The 18,979-nt window shown below is 41.7% G+C and overlaps 1 protein-coding gene across 3 annotated transcripts in view; it reads right to left on the reverse strand.

Annotated features, from left to right (window-relative positions):
• ABCC12 (ATP binding cassette subfamily C member 12) overlaps positions 1-18,979 on the reverse strand; it is a 907,115-nt gene that overhangs the window by 160,560 nt on the left and 727,576 nt on the right. For all 3 annotated transcript variants that reach the window (XM_085640128.1, XM_085640130.1, XM_085640129.1), the window contains one exon: positions 14,490-14,649. In XM_085640128.1, coding sequence (XP_085496254.1) covers positions 14,490-14,649 — 160 coding nt within the window. The remainder of the gene's footprint in view (positions 1-14,489; positions 14,650-18,979) is intronic.

The raw sequence follows: 18,979 nt of genomic DNA on the forward strand, positions 1-18,979 counted from the left end.
ATAGGGTCTAAGGTAATGACAACAAAAGGCTATTGAGGAATGAAATAATGATGGTACTGCACTGGGCACTTTGTCCATTTTGCTGCTGCATTTGTAAAGGAAGACTTTTTGCATTGTATTTATGATTGCTATTAATATCATGAACTAGATATCGTCCGGCACTGTGCAATTTGCTCTCCTATGAAATTAGGTATGATATCTAGGAATGTTATTGTTATCATTAATTGGTTATTATCTGTTTGTATTTTACCGTCTATATGTACATTGCATGTCTGCTGTGTTGGTGGAAAATCTTTTTTAAAATTGCAATAAAAATAAGAAAAAAAGAGAGAAGGACAAAAAAGGAATCGCAATTAGGAACCCTCAATTTCAAGCCTTCGTAGATGTGGCCCTAACTCTAAAATTGCAATGCAAAATACAATACATCACACAATGAAGCAACTCCTAATTGCACCACATACAGAACCCCCATCAAGCATCCTTATAGAGATGCCCAGTGTTATTTGATGTGATATCAACCATGATGTCAACCACATTATCAAAGAGGCCATCTTCAACCAACCTTAGCTTCTAAAGCGGGGGAGAGGAGTTGGCCCAACGGCTACGGCGCTCGACCTCGGACCTGGGGAACTGGGTTCGAGTCTCGGTAATATCACTGAACATCCTGCGATTCTGGGCAAATCACTTAATCTCCCCGTGCCTACCAAAAGAAAATGATTGTGTGTCCTCATGTAACATAACTGGTGCTATGTAAAGCGCTCTGATACGTGATTGGATTCAGGTCAAGTTTGCGCTATATAAAACTCTGGAGAAAAAAATAAAGTCCAAATAGGCAATTTCAGGCTGTTCACGCCTGCATGTAATAAATAGCTTCCCGTTGTTATAGATGCAATGGAAATACTGCTGGCATTTTTCTTGTCCATCCTACCATTCAGGATACCATGTTCTCCAGGGTCCAGTTTGGAGCCACTTTAATATCTATCATCTGGAGTTTCCTAAATATTTTTAAGAAAATCTGAGTGATTGGAAAAGGCATGCACCTATAAACCAAGTTGCTACTTCAGAGATCAGCACTTAATCAGTCAGAGTATCTTTCCATGAAAATTCCCAACACAAGAACAGCAAGCAGTGGATCCACTTGATTGTAGATATGGCAACATCTCAAAGTCATTTGGTATCCAGCCGGCTAAAGACTCCTTCAATGTGAAAATATGTGAAGCCTACTGAGAGCACCTGCCAGAAAAATGCTTATCCCAGCCACATGAGAAGGATAAGTAGGGAAGCCCTTGAGTACAATAGTACTAACAAGCTGTTAAATAAATCGCCTACATATCCCTCACTGCTACAAATAAAAGAATAGGCTTCTCCAGAGGAAGAAATGCTTTCACTAGATAAGAGAGCATTACTACACTGATAATCTGTGGGAGCTATGATTTTGTTCAGGACAAATCTTAACCTGTGCAGCAGGGTACTCATTAATTTAGGAGTCAGTCATTCCGTTAATAAAACACCTGCACCTCTTGAAATCACCACTCTCAGCACCTTAGTGAGCACTTAAGGTGCAGACATGGGGCCGAAGAGTTGAACCCTGACCTGAAGATAGATCCCTTACAGCATAATAAGAAGAATATAGAAATACGCTTCTGGCACGTGCTGAGACACCGCTGAATTGTATTCTCCTAAAACTTCTAAAGTCCCAAAATGGGTCTCAACATTATGAGTTTATCACTATTTGCACACCCCAGCCTCTTGGGCAAAATCCTTGTCTTTCAAAGAAAAACCCATCAATCTGACTCTCCCTGGTATTACATGCTATGTGAAGATTCGTAATGCAGTTTTTTCATGTGCTGCAGATGCTTCAATTGCTGCCCTGTCTTTTGTTCTGTCTCTGCTCTATCCCTGGAAGACTTTCTGTACTTTGTGTGCCTCTAAAAGCTGGGAGCACCTCTAACCCACTAAGGCCACTGTTGAGTTAAAAATACTGTTCAAAATTGCTGTAGTGTATTAAAGCAGTTAGAAATAGCTGAAAGCAACGACCTTGAGGAGTATCTGGACTTTATTTGCTATTTGATTACACATTTTAAATCTTGGATTGAAGATCTAGAGAAAAACCGGAGATTCTAAGCCATGAATGATGTCTTAGTACTGAAGAGAGTGTTATTGTTATTGAACCCACATAGATGAGAACAGACTATATCTTGTTTATTGAAGACTCCATTCCTTGAGAAATGGCATGCCATAGTGCCTCAGCCTGTTCATCATGTAGCTGAACCACTGCTTTATCCCAACTATAACAGCGTGTCTTCATATTTATCTCATTTGCTGGCTGAACATATTGTTTGCAAAGAAAAATACACTGATACAAAGGTGCCTTTGCCATTGTTTCCATCCCTTTAGACCCTCTATCTAGTACCAATATGGGGTATGTATGAGGCCTTCCTCTGGAGTTAGAAAGATGGCCAGCCAGCCATCAGGGAGTAAGCTAGTGTTGAAAAGTTTTTTCTACACTCCAGTTTTAGGCCCTGTTAGATCCGACAGCCTTTGGAGTGGGCTTTCCCCAATTTTTTCGTTGACCCCTGCTGTTTTCTAAATTCATTTCTGTTGGTTTTAGGACACTGCACTTTACCACTGCTAACCACTGCTAAAGTGCTTATGCTCACACTGTAAAACATGATCAAATTGACCTACACTTGGTTAGCATACTTAATTTACTTATATGTTCCTATTAAAGTGATACCACATGTCCCCAGTTTCAGGGGTCTAGCAGGGTGAGATTAGGACTAGACTGGGTTATAGAAAGTGTAAGCTCTCTGTAGGAAAAGGGAATTCTAGTGCTAGGGTAGAACAGATACAAGAAAGTACCTGAAGGCTGGGAATGAAGGGGGCGCATAGACTAAGGACTGGAGAAGGCAGAGACAGGCTTTGATTAGGAAACTGATAGTCTGTAAAGGGAAACTATAGGATAAAATGAATTCTAAAACAAAAGAAAACTCGGGACACAACAGACAAACCATCATAAATTATAGTGTGTATGCTCAGTGGACAGTGATCTCTCTGTGAGATGAAAAAATCTAATACGAGGAAGACAGGGTTTAAACCGTGCAGTGCCTGTCACCGCATAATGTTGGTAACCGACCCCCAGCTCGTCGGTCTTTGGTGTCTCAAGCACGACCATGTCACATGGGTATTGCTTGAGCAAAAGATTCCAGATGCAGCCTGACGCCTGGTAAATTCCAAGGTAAGGAATCTGAAGATAGAACTCTCTATAAGATAACAGTAGGATCCAAGAACCAAGCTAGTGACTAGGGAAACACCACCATGTCTAAAAAGAGAGAGAACTATAAGTACCATAATGCAGTGGTGGCTGGTGACATTTTAAAGTGGTAGGGCTAATGGCAGGGGGAGGGGGTCATGGACACATTAAAAAAATCAACACAAACTCACAAAAGCACACTAACCATAGATCTGTCAAACAGAAAAAACCTAGCCATGCACATATTAAACAAAGCTAGGCCTCAAAACACATGGAAAACAAGCACAGGGACATGCTGTCCTTCACAATCACACTATGGATGAGGTGTCCCCACTCACTTAAGCCAGCACTATCAAAATATACCTGCCTTGTGTCATCGCAAACACACCGGAAGCCCTCTCACAAACATACAAGATTAAACCACACACAGCTCCCCTAGTCTTTACACGCAACCTTTGTCTCTCAGATGCACACATTCAACACCACAGGTACTCCAAGAGTTACACTTGGACCATGTCAGAAACAATAATAGACTTAAGCCATCTTATGGCAGACATGTTCATGTATACCACACCATTCCTCTTCCCCACGCTTCTCACATCAGATGCATGGTTGTGAAGTAAAGAAAAGTTCATGGTAGCCCCTGCCGGGCTTCCATAGATGTCAGCGCTGAAAATTTTTGATTTATAGATCCATAGGTCCAAAGAGGAAGCTCGACAATACCGCCCAAAAAAGATGACCTAATCCGCCATTATAATTGCTGCCTGCTGCATACTCTTACATCCAGCGCTCTTGTTGGTCTTAATAATTTATTCTGATATTGCGCTTACTAACATTGATGATGAAGTTGATTTTACATCGGTAGCACTTTAAAATAGGGATCTGGGAGGCTAGTAACGTGGATTTGTTTGAGTTCACTGCGTTCCGACCATTTAAAACTCCCCTGGCCAGCCTCAACATTGCAATAAACCCTCAGAAAGTTTGTTTGATCGATGCTGCAATCAGTCAAAAGTTGTTCTTGATTTGATTGTTGTTCCGGGTATTATGAAATAAACATCATCTAGCTTGCTGAATATAGGAAATAATTAGAAAGGGAAGAGTTGGGCAGTGTCAGCCAGCGACCTCAATTTTTGAGCAGCTTTCATTTGTAGTAACTGTAACGCCGATAAGCCTCAGTTGCGGGAAGGACAGGTATTTGGGCTTGCACAGTATTCTTTAGTCTGTCTGCAGAACACCAGGGGACAGAGTGCTGACTGTGACAGTGAGGAGGTCAGCCAATAAAATGTTGCAGCTGCAGCACGACAAGGACAGGGACGAAGGAATGTGTGTAGCCTGTCCTTAGAAGAGATATACTAGGGTATAAAGTTTTCATGAGTTAAACTCAGAAATACACCTGTTGAGTTTTGACGGCATCTTATCAGTCTCATCAAAACATTCACCACTGAATAGGGCATTAAGCATGTTGCCAGGCCAAAGTTCATTGGTAGCTTGCATTTTTATCACATGAATAATTTACATGCCAAATATTGCCCAAGCCCTGCTTGTGCCAGGCCGTCAGGGCCAGAGAAGTCCCATAGCTTGCACTGTAATGTGGCTCACCCACTTCTAATGGGAGCCCTTGGAGCAGCAAGACGAGAGAGGTCAGTAAGAGAAGGAATTATAAAGGAATTATAACAATAAAAAACACAATAACGGTTTCCTCACCGATCCCGAGAGAGTCACCGGGAGCTGCTAAGCAAGAGTAAACGGACATTGCGAGATGTCTCATGAGGCTTAAAATGTGACACTACATGGGGATGGTCTGGGCCCTGGGGAAAGAAGATGAAACGTGTTAGAGAGGCACGCTCCACTGCAAGGGAGTGATTAGTCTATGCTGATGTTAATGGGGAAATCAAATCTCTCAGGCAGTACTTTACTAAATCTACAGCGTGCATGTTTCTATAAAACGGAAACATGCGCACTGTATCTGTTTACAGCATATGACCAGGCGTCAGTGATGACACCTGTCACATGAACTGCTTCCAATCCGAACCGCCCCTGATTGACACTCTCCTTTGGGAAGCCCAGGCTGCAGCCTGAAGCGCCCAAGTGCAATCAATCAGAGAGGGTGGGGTTCATCAAGGGAGAGGAGTGGCCTTACGCTCCGGCAGGCCCCAGAATAAATGGCTTAAATCAGACAAGCCCTGAAAATCCTGAGACATGCTCATGCGCAGTAAGTGATTGAGCCTGTCTGTACTTTGACTGCCTGACCCTCACACAGAACGGGGGTCAGAAGCTATGCCGATTGCTGAGCAAGCAACACCTACTGCAGGTAGGATTCATGGTATTAAAAAAATGTAAGAGGCAAGAAATATGTGGGGCATTACCCCCACGCCCTATAAAAGAAACCGCCCCTGCCATAATGCACCAGGAAGTAGAACCTGGACTAAACAGTAAAGCAAAACTAGATATGGTAAATGTTGATGTGCATGTTGTCCTTCATGACATCTAGGTGCAGGATGACAGAATCTGATACCCGGACCTGTAAAATCTTATTAGTGGGCCTGCAACTCTTACTATGCTACCCACGTATGTAGTCCTTTAAAATATGTCTTATGCCTGCCATTGCAGCCTGTGTGCAGTGTTAAACAGCAATTTGACCTGGAAAATTAAACTTTTTGCCAGGCCTAAACCACACTTTTTAATACATATAAGTCACCCTTAAGGTAGGCCCTAAACAGCCCATAGGACAGGATACAATGTATTAAAAAAGTTCAACATGTACACTTACGTTTTACAGGTCCTGCTAGTGGAAAACACAAAAAAAACATTTTTCACTACGGTGAGGCCTACCTCTCCCATAGGATAGCATTGGCTTACCTTATTACATCTAATAAGTGATAACTTCTGTTTGAGAACAGGTAAATATGTCATATTTGGCGTCTACAGAATTGTAAATTAAAATACTCTTTAATGGTAAAGTACAATTTTAAGTCTCAATCCTGAAAACAGCACTTTTAAAAGGTTGTCACTATCTTGTCCTAACTATTTGGTGCCTGTAGCCTGTGTCCTGGGCCCCTTGACTAGGGTTGACTGACAGTTGGCCTTTGTGCGTTTCTCTAAGACAGTGACACAAATGAGGACTAGGTGTTAGCATGCTAGCCCATCCTGCTAGGACAAAAGGGGTGATGATGTGCACAGCCTCACTTACATTTCAAAGGAGCTACCTAGGCATACTCACAAAGATCTTCACAATAGCCTTTTGTGAGCCCAGACCCTGTGGTGTCTGAGAAATGAGGTAGGAAAATCCAGACTCATCTGTGGGGGGCGAAACTCCAGATGTTTCTTCCACTACAGTTCTGGCAAAAGGGTATACAAATCGGACCCTCAGACCCACTCTTCAATTCTCTTCTGGACCTGTGGTGGACAATCAGAAATCCTGCTCTGCACTTCAGAAGACTGCTTTGCTGCTTGTGAGCTGATTTGTACGTTAGAGGCCTCCCATGCTGCTTGAAGCCTGGCTTGAACTCTCAAAGGACTTCCCTGCTTCTGGAGGACTTCCTTGCTGATTGAACCTAGAAATACCAGTGGGACTCCAAGGGCTAGTTGGCTGGCCTCCTGCTCTGAGCTACAGGGACTTTAGAAGTTCCAACAAAGTTAGTCCTGCACCTGGACCCAGCCTGAAGTGAGTCCTATCTTCCAAGTGGTGTCCACTCAGTCCTGGACTCTTGGGAGTGGTGGTAAAGGTAAACAGCCTACAGTCGAGATTCGTGAATGTTCTTGATAAAAAGGACCCTGAGAACTCAAAGAAGACTTGGACCTGCCTGCTTGCTGATCCGTCCAAGGTGTTCTTCTCCGCAGCATCAAATACAGTTTAGCAGCTCCTCAAAGAAGGGGTATTCAGCCTTGTGCAGCCCTTATGGGCTACAGCCTGCTGCTTAGTCCAACTGGAGATTTTCGACTTCCAAAAATTAGACTAAGTCGAATGTAGAAATCTTCACCCCGACTTCGCCTAGGGCTTCCCGAGTACAATGCTTCCTCCTCGGATACTGCCAGCTGCCTTGCCCCACTAAACTTCACCTTCTTTGACATTTTTCTTCAAACATTCTTTTAAGTTGGAAGTTAAGTGGAGACTGGGCCCAACCCACCTAGTATATCCAAACCGCACTCCATCCTAATCGGCCATAACTTTCAATTTTTCCCCAGTCTCATATAGATATCTGTGATTGGTGCTTTGTTCTTTTAGGCCAGTTTGCACTAAAACCTTTACAAATTCATAACCCCAGTTCTACTAATTAGAATTTTGTCATTTTGGTGTCAAATAGTTAAGTAAAGGTTACTCTTTTTTTCTAAATTGATGTGGGATTTTCCTGTGTTGTGTTTTCACTTTATTACTGTGTGTGTGCTCCAAAAATACTTTACACATTACCTCTAAGTTAAGCATGACTGTTTTTGTATCAAGCTACCAAAGGTTTAAGTACAGGTTAATTTAATGACGTGTGGTTCACCTTGACAGTGATGGTGGTTTATGCTTGAGAAGGGTTCTCACCACCTTCAACCTAAAACCTAATTTGTAACACAGAAGAAGATATGAGCTTTTTATCTCTACTGTCAGCCTTGCAGTCTTTTTTGGTTATTTTTTCCATTTTACATTGAGAAAATGGTTTTAAGAGGAGGTAGAGAGGGAAGCAAAGAGAAGAGAGAAGAGGAATAACAACCTTTTCTGAAAAAAGTCACTGGTGTGGCAATTCTTCCATCTGTTGCCAGAAACATGCGATCTGCAACCTATATGAGAAAATGTTTTCAAGAGAAACCACCAAAAAATACTCCCAAGGGACTACTTGGAAGTGGCATCATCTTCGAGCCATCCACCCGAGACACATCACTACAGCGAAAAGCAAAAAGGATGCTCATGAAGCTCCTACATCTTCAGCTTCTCTTCCATATGCACCAAGACAATAAGCACCACTACAAATGGTGCAGCAAGAGAGTGACATCCTTCCGGAATAAAAGGACATTGTGCTATACTGCAGCTGCTGCAGCCTTCTAGCTTGCTAAGGAGAAATGACCCCAGTGTGCGCAAATTGTCTTGTTAAGGAGCACAAGAGCTCTAGGAATCAGTAATTGTTTTCCTCTTTTGGTGTGTCTCCAAGTTTCTCAAATCCTTAGTCTTTCCAATAAAAATTTGAAAAATACAAACAAATTACAAAAAGTTATTAAAATAGACAAAAATGTTCTTCTTAGAACCAGCTTGTCTGGTTAAAGAAAGACAAACATTTTGCTCTATGTTATGTATGTATGTGTGCCTGGAAATGTGAAAAGAAATCACTGTATGCATCTGTACCCGCATTTGTTTGAGAGTGTATGCATGTGTGAATGTGTGGATGATCATATGTGTATCAGTGTTTTGCCATTTTAAAAGTATCCCTGTATTTATTGTTGTGAAAATTTGGATGTGCCTGAGTATGTGTGTGAATTACAGTGTACTTGCATATGACATTGTATAAAAGTGTGAGTGCACATGTGCATAGATGTGTGTTTTTGTGTAAGTGTGAGAGAGTGTGTGTGTATGTGAGTATGGATGTATTTGAATTACTGTGTGTGACTGTGTTTATTTGAGTGTTACCATGTATGTATGTATGTGTGAATGACAAAATGTGTATGTGAGATTGAATAAGGATATGTGTTTCTATGTGTTAGCTGCATGTGAGTAAGCATGAAACTGTGTTTGTATGAGTGAATGTGTGGTTTATGCCTGACAGTGTCTTTGTGCATGGTAGTCTATATATGTGAGAATATGTGTATGTTTGTGGGTTAAATTGTGTTTTTGTGTCCGTTATTGTGTGTCTTTTTGTATCCAAAAGTGCATTTCTGTGTATAAAAACTGTAAAAATGTATGCATGTGTGAGTGTTAAAATGTATATGTTTGTATGAGAGTGTGTAAATATGTGTGCACCTATGTGTTAGGTGTTTTTGAGTAAGTGTAAAAGTGTCTGTGCTTGTGTGTTTATATGTCTCAGTGCACTTGTATATGAGAGTACGTATGAATGAATGCATGTGTGTTTCTGGGTGTGTTTGTGTATGTGTGTGTGAGAGTGTATGTGTGTGTTTGCAGTTGTAGGTGTCTTTGTATATCAGTCTATGTATATGAGTGTTTGGGTGAATTTAATGTGTGAAATAGGTGATATGTTAGACTCTATATGTATAGTAGGTCTTCAGAACAGACTCAATTCTACACAATGGCTTCTGTACAAGATTATTAAACATGTGCGTAGTAGGGTTTGGTGAGAGACCGGACTCTACGTCAAGTGCTCTGAAAAGTACTATTCATAGTAGAGTATCTTTATTTATTCCATTTTGTCAATGAAAAGTAATGATCACATTTTAATCACCGACTACCTAACTTACTATTTCGGTGAACTTACACTCATAGACCTAACACTCATTTGTTTTTCTTCTCTGCTAAATGCATCATCTTCTAGAATTCTTTTTATTCTGCTCCTGACTCCTACTGTGCTCTGCTCCTCATACTGTCAGGATGTTTGATTTGTGGATTGCGGACCACACCTTTTCTACTGGGCTAGAGAGTATGCAAAAAACAGTGAAATTGGCAGCCATCTGGGATTTCCCCAAGTGGATATTACATGGATTGGTTATAGATTGTATAAAATGGCATCAACTGTTACCCATGGTCAAGAGCATTTTAAATTATCAGCACCCTCACCTCGATGGCGGAATGACTTGGGCACAATCACTGGGTTTGGACTTGAAATTCAAATGAAGGAAACCTTGGCCCATTAGATCTCTCTTCCTGTACACTGGCCTTGTCTATTACAACATATGTCTAGGGCATAAATTGTAGTGGTCAAATGAGTTTTGACCAAAGAAAGAGTAATCCTATAAACATATCAACAAAACAATATCAGCACTTGTCCCTGACCATAGCATGGGCTTCATATATCATAATAACATGTGTTTTGATATGACAGACCTCTACTGTCATGATGGAACGCATTTCACAGCAGAAGGGAAGAGGGTCTTCCTTATTAACATCAATGAGTGCATCAAGTTCTACATCTAAGTATTCTCTACACATCATTAACCCCTTCTGTGCTCATGACAGAATGGTTCCATCATGAGCACAAGTGCAAGTGTGCTCATGACGGAACCTTTCGTCATGAGCAATTTGCAGTTCAGGCTGGACCGTTTCCATGAGGAACAGGGTCAAGGCTGATTTGCATATGGCTGGGTCCAAACTGGGGTGGTGTGGTGAGCAAAAGAATGATGGATTAAACTCAGATCGTTGTGACTGGTGATGAATGTTTGCGTTGTCCAGCATTCCGTCCATCAATTGTTTTTTTTTGCATATGTCGCCCTAAGTGGGAAGGGTATGCCCAGACGTGGGTACCGTGCTCACTACACCACTGGATTCAAGCAGGCCTGGCTGATAAAGGGTGATGCCCTGAAACCGGTCCCAGGATGCTTGTTTCCGGTCCAGGGAGGACCTGGCTTGGCAGTTCGGGCTGGACTGTTTTCATAATGAACAAAGTCAAGACTGATTTGCATATGGCTGGTTCCAAACTGGGGTGGTTTGGTGAGCAAAAGAATGATGGATTAAACCCAGATCCTTGTGACTGGGGGTGAATGTTTGCATTGTCCAACATTCCATCCATCTATTGTTTCTTTTGCATACACCCTAAATTCAGTGGCAGCTGCCGCAAATCCAAAGTGGTCAGAGGAGTAGAAGAGGATGTTCGGGGAATAATATAAAGTTTTAATTTACCTGTCCTGCTTCCAATGCTGCCGGCCGCCTTGGTGCTCCTCTCCTCCTGGCAGTCACTGGGCACAAAGCACAGGCTGCCCTCCCCACCGAATCCAGACGTTGCTTTCATGCTATTCCAAGCATGAGAGCAGCACTGGGATTGGTTTGAGCAGGCTGGTCTGATGCTCTCTCAGGCACAGGGAGCCAGTGCCATTTCGCCATCTGGCTGTGGAAAACAGCTGTGTTGGAGAAATGTAAGTGCATGTCGGACTGGCCAAACCGACATGTGCACTTACAAAACAATATCAGCACTTGTCCCTGACCATAGCATGGGCTTCATATATCATAATAACATGTGTTTTGATATGCCAGACCTCTACTGTCATGATGGAACGCATTTCACAGCAGAAGGGAAGAGGGTCTTCCTTATTAACATCAATGAGTGCATCAAGTTCTACATCTAAGTATTCTCTTCACATCATTAACCCCTTCTGTGCTCATGACAGAATGGTTCCATCATGAGCACAAGTGCAAGTGTGCTCATGACGGAACCATTCGTCATGAGCAATTTGCAGTTCAGGCTGGACCGTTTCCATGAGAAACAGGGTCAAGGCTGATTTGCATATGGCTGGGTCCAAACTGGGGTGGTGTGGTGAGCAAAAGAATGATGGATTAATCTCAGATCGTTGTGACTGGTGATGAATGTTTGCGTTGTCCAGCATTCCGTCCATCAATTGTTTTTTTTTGCATATGTCGCCCTAAGTGGGAAGGGTATGCCCAGACGTGGGTACCGTGCTCACTACACCACTGGATTCAAGCAGGCCTGGCTGATAAAGGGTGATGCCCTGAAACCGGTCCCAGGATGCTTGTTTCCGGTCCAGGGAGGACCTGGCTTGGCAGTTCGGGCTGAACTGTTTCCATAAGGAACAGGGTCAAGACTGATTTGCATATGGCTGGGTCCAAACTGGGGTGGTGTGGTGAGCAAAAGAATGATGGATTAAACCTAGATCCTTGTGACTGGGGGTGAATGTTTGCATTGTCCAGCATTCCGTCTATCAATTGTTTCTTTTGCATATGTCGCCCTAAGTGGGAAGGGTATGCCCAGACATGGGTCCCATGCTCACTACACCACTGGATTCAAGCAGGCTTGGCTGATGAAGGGTGATGCCCTGAAACCGGTCCCAGGATGCTTGTTTCCAGACCAGGGAGGACCTGGCTTGGCAGTTCGAGCTGGACTGTTTCCATAAGGAACAGGGTCAAGACTGATTTGCATATGGCTGGGTCCAAACTGGGGTGGTGTGGTGAGCAAAAGAATGATGGATTAAACCCAGATCCTTGTGACTGGGGGTGAATGTTTGCATTGTCCAGCATTCTGTCTATCAATTGTTTCTTTTGCATATGTCGCCCAAAGTGGGAAGGGTATGCCCAGACGTGGTTCCCGTGCTCACTACACCACTGGATTCAAGCAAGCCTGGCTGATGAAGGGTGATGCCCTGAAATCGGTCCCAGGATACTTGTTTCCGGTCCAGGGAAGACCTGGCTTGGCAGTTCGGGCTGGACTGTTTTCATAATGAACAAAGTCAAGATTGATTTGCATATGGCTGGTTCCAAACTGGGGTGGTTTGGTGAGCAAAAGAATGATGGATTAAACCCAGATCCTTGTGACTGGGGGTGAATGTTTGCATTGTCCAACATTCCATCCATCTATTGTTTCTTTTGCATACACCCTAAATTCAGTGGCAGCTGCCGCAAATCCAAAGTGGTCAGAGGAGTAGAAGAGGATGTTCGGGGAATAATATAAAGTTTTTAATTTACCTGTCCTGCTTCCAATGCTGCCGGCCGCCTTGGTGCTCCTCTCCTGGCAGTCACTGGGCACAAAGCACAGGCTGCCCTCCCCACCGAATCCAGACGTTGCTTTCATGCTATTCCAAGCATGAGAGCAGCACTGGGATTGGTCTGAGCAGGCTGGTCTGATGCTCTCTCAGGCACAGGGAGCCAGTGCCATTTCGCCATCTGGCTGTGGAAAACAGCTGTGTTGGAGAAATGTAAGTGCATGTCGGACTGGCCACACCGACATGTGCACTTACATTGCACAACTCTCCTCCCTGCCATGGCCCGGCCCCGCCCTAGATTCCATGGCTGAGTGAATTAGTGGAAAATAAAATGATAATATCATTTCAATATCATTTTATTTTTTGCTGACTGACCATCCATTATGGAGGAGCTGCCCCTGCCTGGATCGTTTGATGAAGGAGCCGAGGGGGATGAGCTTTTTTTGGAAAGTTTCTAGGAGATTAGTCAAATGGCGGTAACATTACTACCAAACCCCAAAACGATCTTCCTATGGTAGCTAGGCGACCACCACTGGGTAATTTATATCTGTAAAATTAGGTTTACTCTTTTTTCACTTTCAGTTTCTTTTTAAAATGTTTAGCTTTTATTTGTACACATTCATTGCAGTCATGTTTTCTAACCATCTCTACTATCTTTGTGGAAATGCACCCTTCTCCGTACAACAAACAACACTAGTACAGGGCCACAACAATGACAGAAACTTGCAAACAATGTCACATTCAGCAATTCTACCACTTGGTCTTTCATGAGATAATGCTTTCGGAAAAGGATCATAGATCAAAGGTGAATGACCAGTTTCCTTTCAACCTTTAAATCATGGCAATAACTTTTGCTCAACAGGTCTTTATTTCAAGGAAGAAAAAACCTATGCCACACCTCAGGCATTCTAGTAGTTATGTGGTAAAAATAAAATATGAGGTGCATCGTCCCCTTCTCTGAGATTATATTTGATCCTTTTGTGCCAATTTCAGAATTAAAAATAAAGAAACAAAAACAACAAGTGTAAAAAACAAAACAGATATGGAACTGGATTGGGAGGTAAAAATGTTCAACAATAATATGAGTGTCAATATGGTTCTGATAATTCTAGGGAGCTCAAAGGGCATAAGCTACAGCACTACCCCTCTGCTTCCGCAGCCCAAAAAAGACCCAATGATTGCGATTTAGACTGATTATCTATTTGCGCCAGAATGCCATACCACATTTTTTTGTAAACATATTCCTCCACAGGCCCACTCTTTTCACAGGCTGTGCACATATGGTGCTAAGCAGAACATGAGATGTCTTCTGCAAAGTGTATGTTCCACAGTTCAATATTTTAGTCTAAGTAATCATTCATGCATATTAAGATTCCCACAATGCTACTTATGTTAATGCAGAAGGACACAGTGCAAAAATATTTCAAACACTATGAAATTTGTGCAGTTTTCCATACATATTTGCAATTTTTGTGGAACAAAACATTGCTACTTTCTACAGCCCTAATTAAATATTCTGTTGGTTGGAAACAAAACTTGATTTTTTTTTACCTAGTATCAAGTCTAAATATAATGTTGAAATGCTTGGAGGTATTAATCTAATACCATCATGCTATTTACACAAAAACAGGAATATATTTATTGATTACGCATCAAGATTTACCTCACAGTGCCCACAAATAAGACAGGGTCCTGAGGAATTATAGACAGTTTTGATCGAAGAGCTTCTAAATTCAGGGTGCAGATATCAACATCATCAATAAAGATGGTGCCAGAGATAGGTTCCACAAGACGAAACAGTGACACTCCAAGTGATGACTTTCCTGAGGGGAAGTGAAGATGAGGTGATGAATACTACATGTACTGCTTAAAAAACGTGAAGTTAAATAAATCACAAATGGAAAGTAAAAACAATTATTTTTCTTACCAAGGTTAAAGTTTCAATTTTCAAATATTCATTGTACTACAGATTTCACACTGTAGTAATATAAACATGTTGTTAGATTGTGAAATATATTTTACATAAAAAAAACATTAATAACTAATGAAAGCACAAGGTATAATAACAGTAGAAATTGAAATTATATATAAAGGGAGGGCCTTTGGAAAATGGCAGTTGTTTTAATATTTGGGCAGTATGTGAGAACAAAAGTCTTGCAGAGAAGAAGTTGCATTCTCTGGCTTTGAAGAATGTTTGACTTTTCATCAACTCCTCAGCTGAAACATGTTTTGAATTTACTGAAATAACAGACAATCATTGGTACATGTTGTACATAGATACACTGGAGACAGTCTAGGTACTATGTCAGGACATGTTAACGATGTGTGGCAAACATTTAAGACCAGATGTAAGACCATTTTTTGCGGTTGCAAACAGGAAATCGGCCCGTGTGCGACTGCAAAATAGGTCTGCTCCATGTACAAACCCTATTTTGCGAGTCAGTAACCTATTACCGGCTTGCAAAATAGGGTTTGTGACTCGATATCAGGAAGGGGCATGCCAAGCGTGTCCCTTCCTAATAGTAACTCGCACTTCAATGTACGATTGTTATGCGACCATAATGTCGGTCTCAAAAAAACACTTGTAGTTTACCACCTACTTCAAGTAGGTAGTAAACTGCGAGTATCACCGACAAAACCGCTGTGTCACCGACGAGCTCTGATGAACACCCAGGCACTCCTAGATATCTAGAATCTTGTAGGATTCACCAAGAGCCTCATGCCTACACAAGCTTCCTTTCTAGCCAGTTGGACCTACAAAGAGAAAGACAAGCATGGCAGTGCTGAAAGTGCTTGCACTACCATCCTGGTATCTGCTACTGCCCCACCATCCTACAATCATGACCCAACCTAATATTCAATTGTAATTACAGTCAAGGGGAGGGGAAGGTAGTGACATTGTTGAGGTCTGGGAGGTGGTATCTCTGCTCAGATCTAAAGGAGGTCTGTATCTAGACCCCCTCAGATTGCAGGTCAAAGATTGATTTACAACCTTCACTCTGTGTAAGCATATATCTGTGCATCTAATCTACAACCAAACAGTTCAGGCATAAACAATAAAATAAGTGAGGTAAGGAGTGGCAGTCTTTTCATTTGGATGAATGTATAGAGGGTCATCATGTACTGTAAAAATCTTTACAAATGAAGATGTAAATTAATGTATTTAACTAAATCCCACAATGTTCTCAAAATCCTCATTCATACTATACACAAATACTGCAGAGTTAAGGAAATAGGCATCACAGTTTATGTACTTGTGTTTCATATGTATACAGCGGTACATTACAAAATGCATAAATACCCTGTACAGATAGAAACTAGACAAATACATGGGTGTACTATACGCATGCCATAATTTACTGAACTGATCAAGCTTGAATGTCAGGAAATGGGGTCAAGGAGGAGAACATCTTGGTGGTGAGGATCTGATAAAAGGACTAGCAAAGGAATTTAACAGAAATTTAGCCAATACAACCCTGCCTACATTTGTTAATCAACCATATTGCCTTGCCTTCATAAGTGTCATTTTCCATAACTGTAAATATTCTATTTTATAACACTGCTCTTAATTTCGATGGTTTACTTTATTCTTCCATAACAGAACCCAAAGAGTCAAGGTCAACCAATCTCTGTCCAAACCCACTACAGCCACCCTGGGGGTCCCATAAGGATCTGCCCTCTCACCTATTCTCTTCAACGTTCATGGAACCTATAGCAGACTCCTTGTCATCCTCTCACATTCATTATCACATGTATGCAAATGGCACCCAATTCTACCTGAAAATCTCTTCCCCAGATGATTTCACAACCCTCAACACAATTCTACAACATACACAGAATTGGCTTACTAACAACCATCTCAAACCTAATGCCATCAAAATGGAATACCTCCTCATTACTCCACCTAAGCACAATCTCAAGATCGACCTATGGATGAAGCATCTAACTTCCCTCAATTGCACTCCTCACCTTATAGATTCTGTGAGATCTCTGAGTATTATACTAGACAAACATCTGCATATGCAGAACTACACCAGTAACGCCACCAAAGGAGCAAATTATCGGATAAGCATCTTAAGGAAATTAAAACCCTTTCCCCCCCAGGACAACCTTAAATATGCGACCCAAGCCCTAGTCATTCCTAGGCTTGATTACGTAAGTGATACACTCAGTGGCCTGCCCAGATACAAGTTGGCCCCTCAGCGGGCCTCTCCTAATGCTGCAGCCAGACTTTTCACTGGAACAAAAAGAAACAAACACTTTTCCCCTGACCTGAAATCCCTAAATTGACTCCCTTAAGACGTAAGAATTCAACAAATAATCAAATGCATAACTCATAAAGCCCTACATTTCAATACTCCCAGGTACTTGGCACAAAAGCTAGAATTATCAGCCAGATTTAGTGGGGCTTGACAATGTGGCCACATGGGGTGGGGTGTTCACCGCTTGGCAGAGGCCTCCTCGCTCAGTTCATTCACCGGCTCTGGGGCTAAGCAAGTATGCCACCATTTTGTCCTCGGCCTCGCGCTTCGAATCCTTTCCAATACGGCATGTATAGAAGGCCACCATCACTCCCTTGGACTCCCTCATTGTTCCCCACACTCCCCATTAGCCTCTAGGGACCAACTCAAGCCATCAGCAGATGTTGTGCCTCAGCCTTCAGTAAGTTGGTAGTGGAGCCTCAGTGGATCACGTTCACTTGGCCATCTTGGCTGGCAAGACCCCACAAGCAGTCTTTTAAGTAGAAACAGCACAACGATTCTACCAACTTAATCCTGTACTTATGGGAACCACATACACTTATAGCCTAAGACCCTCTTTCAGTGGGACTCTGAAAGCTCTTTTTTCTTGATCACATACTGTCAGGCAACAGACCTAATTAGATTAAAGTAGCCATAGGCTCTCAAAACACAAAACGGTACACTGAAGTCTAAAGCTAATGCCTGCCCTCCTCTTATCTGTGCAGCTTCCGGAAAAAAACACCATAAATTATCTAGTTATCTAAGACACTTTAATAAAATAACAATGTCATGTCTGTGTCCCTAAAGGTTAAAGCTCAGACAGCTGAATAAACAAAACAATCTCATCTGCCTCAGTGACTAATGGAATATGCTGTGGTGCATGTCACTTGAAAATCTGTACCCAAATTACCCAGATGATGTCTATCCTACACCAATCATGCCTCCATATTTCTGGACCCGGGCAAGTGTTGTACAAACATAAAATTGGAATGCCTCACAATGTTTACCTATTCTTTTATAAGAATGCTACTAACAGCATACAATTGTATTACTTTTCAGCCAAGCAAAGTCACCAGCTACCCCTATTGACTCTAATTGCACATAGGAAAAATGTAGTTCTCAATTTGTACATTTTAAAATGTCTAACATAATGACTTGGAAATCATTTCTAGTCTCTTTTATTTTCAATATATATTACAACACTGGAAAAAAAAGCTAATCCATTTGGAGATCTTAAATAATCATGTCCCAGTATGTGCTATTCCATCCCTGCAGAGACATATTTACCTTTTTTATTCCAAACCTATTTTCTGGTATTTACAAACCATGTAGCAATACACCATCTATTTACACATCAGATCAGCTTCATCTTAAACACAAGGACCTTAAAATTGGGAAGGACGAACACATAAAATTAACTGTTTGCTTATCTCTTGATACCTCAGCTCTTCGTCAGTTCTGAGTCAAGGGTGGGGTGCTACAGCTTGACATTAGACAAATCATAAGAAGACATCTAGTGGCTATTATAAGGGCTTTGCTAATGCAGCAAGGTCTTGACTTGACGTGGTGCTGAGAAATCTCTCCTGAAGCCTTGTTTTGTGTCGGTAGTGCACAGACAAGGACATTAGATAGACCCAAGGTAAAGGTAAGGTGAGAGAATAACTAGTAGGGGAAATAATGTTATCAGCAAAGAGTGTTGGTAATATTTTAGAGCAAACACTGAAACTGGCCAAAAATCAGATTACTACAATATTTTATGGCATCTGAATGAGTGAGAAAGCAGCTAAATTCTCCTCTAGTATTTAGTAATACAATATAAAACAGAGAATAATGACATTGCTCAATTTTGTAATGTAAAACAGTGCAAACTTTAATAATGTTAACTATGGTATTGTATTTTCAGTATTATATA

This window comes from Triturus cristatus, chromosome 12 (assembly GCF_964204655.1).
Source record: "Triturus cristatus chromosome 12, aTriCri1.1, whole genome shotgun sequence".
NCBI classification, from domain to species: Eukaryota; Metazoa; Chordata; class Amphibia; order Caudata; family Salamandridae; genus Triturus; species Triturus cristatus.